This window comes from Hipposideros armiger, unplaced genomic scaffold, assembly GCF_001890085.2.
Source record: "Hipposideros armiger isolate ML-2016 unplaced genomic scaffold, ASM189008v1 scaffold_7, whole genome shotgun sequence".
In the NCBI taxonomy this organism is placed as follows: Eukaryota; Metazoa; Chordata; class Mammalia; order Chiroptera; family Hipposideridae; genus Hipposideros; species Hipposideros armiger.
In genome coordinates, this window is record NW_017731357.1 from 3,129,513 (window position 1) to 3,132,089 (window position 2,577).

At 36.3% G+C, this 2,577-nt stretch overlaps 1 protein-coding gene across 1 annotated transcript in view; it reads left to right on the forward strand.

Annotated features, from left to right (window-relative positions):
* The first annotated feature begins 286 nt into the window (after positions 1 to 286).
* Positions 287 to 2,577, forward strand: part of MAOB (monoamine oxidase B) — a 75,597-nt gene continuing 73,306 nt past the window's right edge. Inside the window, exon 1 of the mRNA XM_019648606.1 lies at positions 287 to 419. Coding sequence (XP_019504151.1) covers positions 288 to 419 — 132 coding nt within the window. The 5' untranslated portion in view covers position 287. The remainder of the gene's footprint in view (positions 420 to 2,577) is intronic.

Consider the following 2,577-nt stretch of genomic DNA (forward strand, 5'->3'; position numbering starts at 1 on the left):
CAAGGCACTAAAAAACAAACCACATTGTGTTACATGGTGAATGATGGGGTTCAGAAGTCTCTTGCTTATACAAAGTTCAATCAATTTTGCTTTAAATTAAGGAATGATTTAAACACTGTTTAGTTGCATAAATGAAGTTGAGAACAGGATCTTATGGATAGACCTCAAGATGTGTCTAGAACCTGTGAAATGTCAATTTGCTTCTTTCAGGATTCTCTTTCTTCACTTAGGAATAACATTTTCACAGTTATTTATTTTTATTTTTTTCCATGGAAAAACAGAACCAAATGGTTAAATATGTGGACCTTGGAGGATCTTATGTTGGACCAACCCAGAATCGTATCTTAAGATTAGCCAAGGAGCTAGGATTGGAGACCTACAAAGTGAATGAAGTAGAGTGCTTGATCCACCACGTAAAGGTAAGCCTGGGCCAGCCTTTGAAGGATTTGAAGGCTACTCTATGGGTATTCCCGTATATGAATTCCAGATCGTTCCCTCATGTGAATGATGCATGTGTATTTTATAAGTGTATTTCAGCCACTCGAAGAGTTTTTTCACTGTTATCAAATGGAATTAAGTGAGAATTCTAAACGTATTCAGGAAGGTAATTGAAGTAGTATTGGCCATTCAGTGAAAAGTTTACCAAAACTAATAGAGGAAAAATATTTGTGATTAATTTATTAACTACCTCAGCCTATTTCATGTGATACAAAACCTTGTGTACAGTTTTACAAATGCTGTCCTAGACTTCACATTATAAAAAGCATTTGCAATATGTCTAATGCAGTATTTTGAAATGTTATCATTGTGTCCTATATATCAGCTAAAGTTAGTCTTCTTTGGAGGTTTACATTAAAGTGACTCAAGTCCCAAATTCCATTGTTTTTGTGAGGAAGCTCCATTGATCTGCCCAAGATTTCTGTGAGTTTATTGGGTCTTTTACATTCCCATGATCACTTGTGGTTTATAGTTCCTGGTTAAACAACACCTATGCTTATTCACAGCTCATGGCCTGTGACCCTTCTTCCTTTTGCNACAGGATACAAGTATGTTTTAAAAACATGTTGATCAAATAAAGTGAAAAATATCTTTTGAAATGTAATTTCTCCCTGAAGCAAAAATTGAGACATGTGATCTACGAAGAAGTGACTCTGAGAGCCCATGGGAAAGCAATACCCATAGTGGTTATAAATACTGACACTGGAGTGAAATGGCCTGGCTCTGGACACCTTATATGACCTCGGACACCTCTCTGTGCTTCAGTTTCCTCAGCCATAAAGTAGGAATATGAATAGTACCTTTTCTTATTGGGTTGCTGTGAGATTTATTGAATTAATACATTAAAATCTTTAGAATAGCTTCTCAAAAGTAGTGAGTACTATATGACCACTTTTATAGGAATCTTTTTTTCACATTAGTGGGGTCTAATAGTCACAGAACTATTATTTTTGAAAGACAAGCTAGAAGCTGTTTCATTTATCTGTAAGGCACAGCATCTTGGCATTTCCTTGATTTTGTTTGGTCTCATAAAAGCAAATGAGTAAGGTAATTGGAACTGAGAAAATTCAGTTCATCATTCAGAGTGTCAGAGTTCTGATGTCTGAGAAAACTCTTACTAAACCCTGTAAGAGTGATTTTAAAGATGCAGGGTTTTAAGACTTCTAAGATCAAAAACTACATCCAGGATGAACTTATACCATACATAACCTCTATACTAAGCTTTGTACCTTGTCAAAACTCAATGGGTAAAGTTTATTGTATGTAAATTTATCTCAATAAAGCTGTTGTTTTGAAAGCTAAATTTATGATGGTAAGAATGTAATAGGCATTCATTAAATGCTTTTTACTACATTAATAATTAAAGGGATAAACGAATGGAGTCATTTCGTTCTTCAGTGATGGATCACATGCAGAATTAGGACTTAGAAGGGGGTCAAATTTTATGTCCTTGGTTTTGAAACTTTACATCAACCTCTAAGAGTCCACTGTAACTGTAAATCCTAGGTCCTCTCACATGCTTTGATGGCCCACTCTCCCCCCAATTTACTGGTTTCTCGGATTTACCTTGTAAATGAAGTCAGTAGTTATATTTGACCCTGTGTCTGTTGGGTCTTATACATTTCTCTTAAACGTAGCCTTGTGTTTTCACCTGTGTTGTCTGATGTATAATCATGCATTTTAGTCCTTAAAGATAGACATTTTTATATAGTGACCAAAGCTGTTTTTTAAGATTTGAGACATTTACCAAAAATGAAACCCCTTTTGTTCTTTCTACAAAGAGCAGCTGGTTTCCCAGATTTGGAATTTAAGCCTCTGTTGAGAAACCACCTGTAAGTTAAACATAACAGTAGGCCATATGTGTGAGCCAACATGGACTTTTCTCATTGGTTGTTAGCATGAGGAGCTTATCAGGAGTCCCTATAAGGTGCTAGATTCTGATTTTTCATTGTATTTTTCTCCCAGGTATGGCAGCAGCCAAACTTCTGCATGAAAATGGCCTGAGTGTGGTTGTTCTGGAAGCCCGGGACCGTGTGGGAGGCAGGACTTACACCGTTAGGGTAAGACATTAAGGATAGG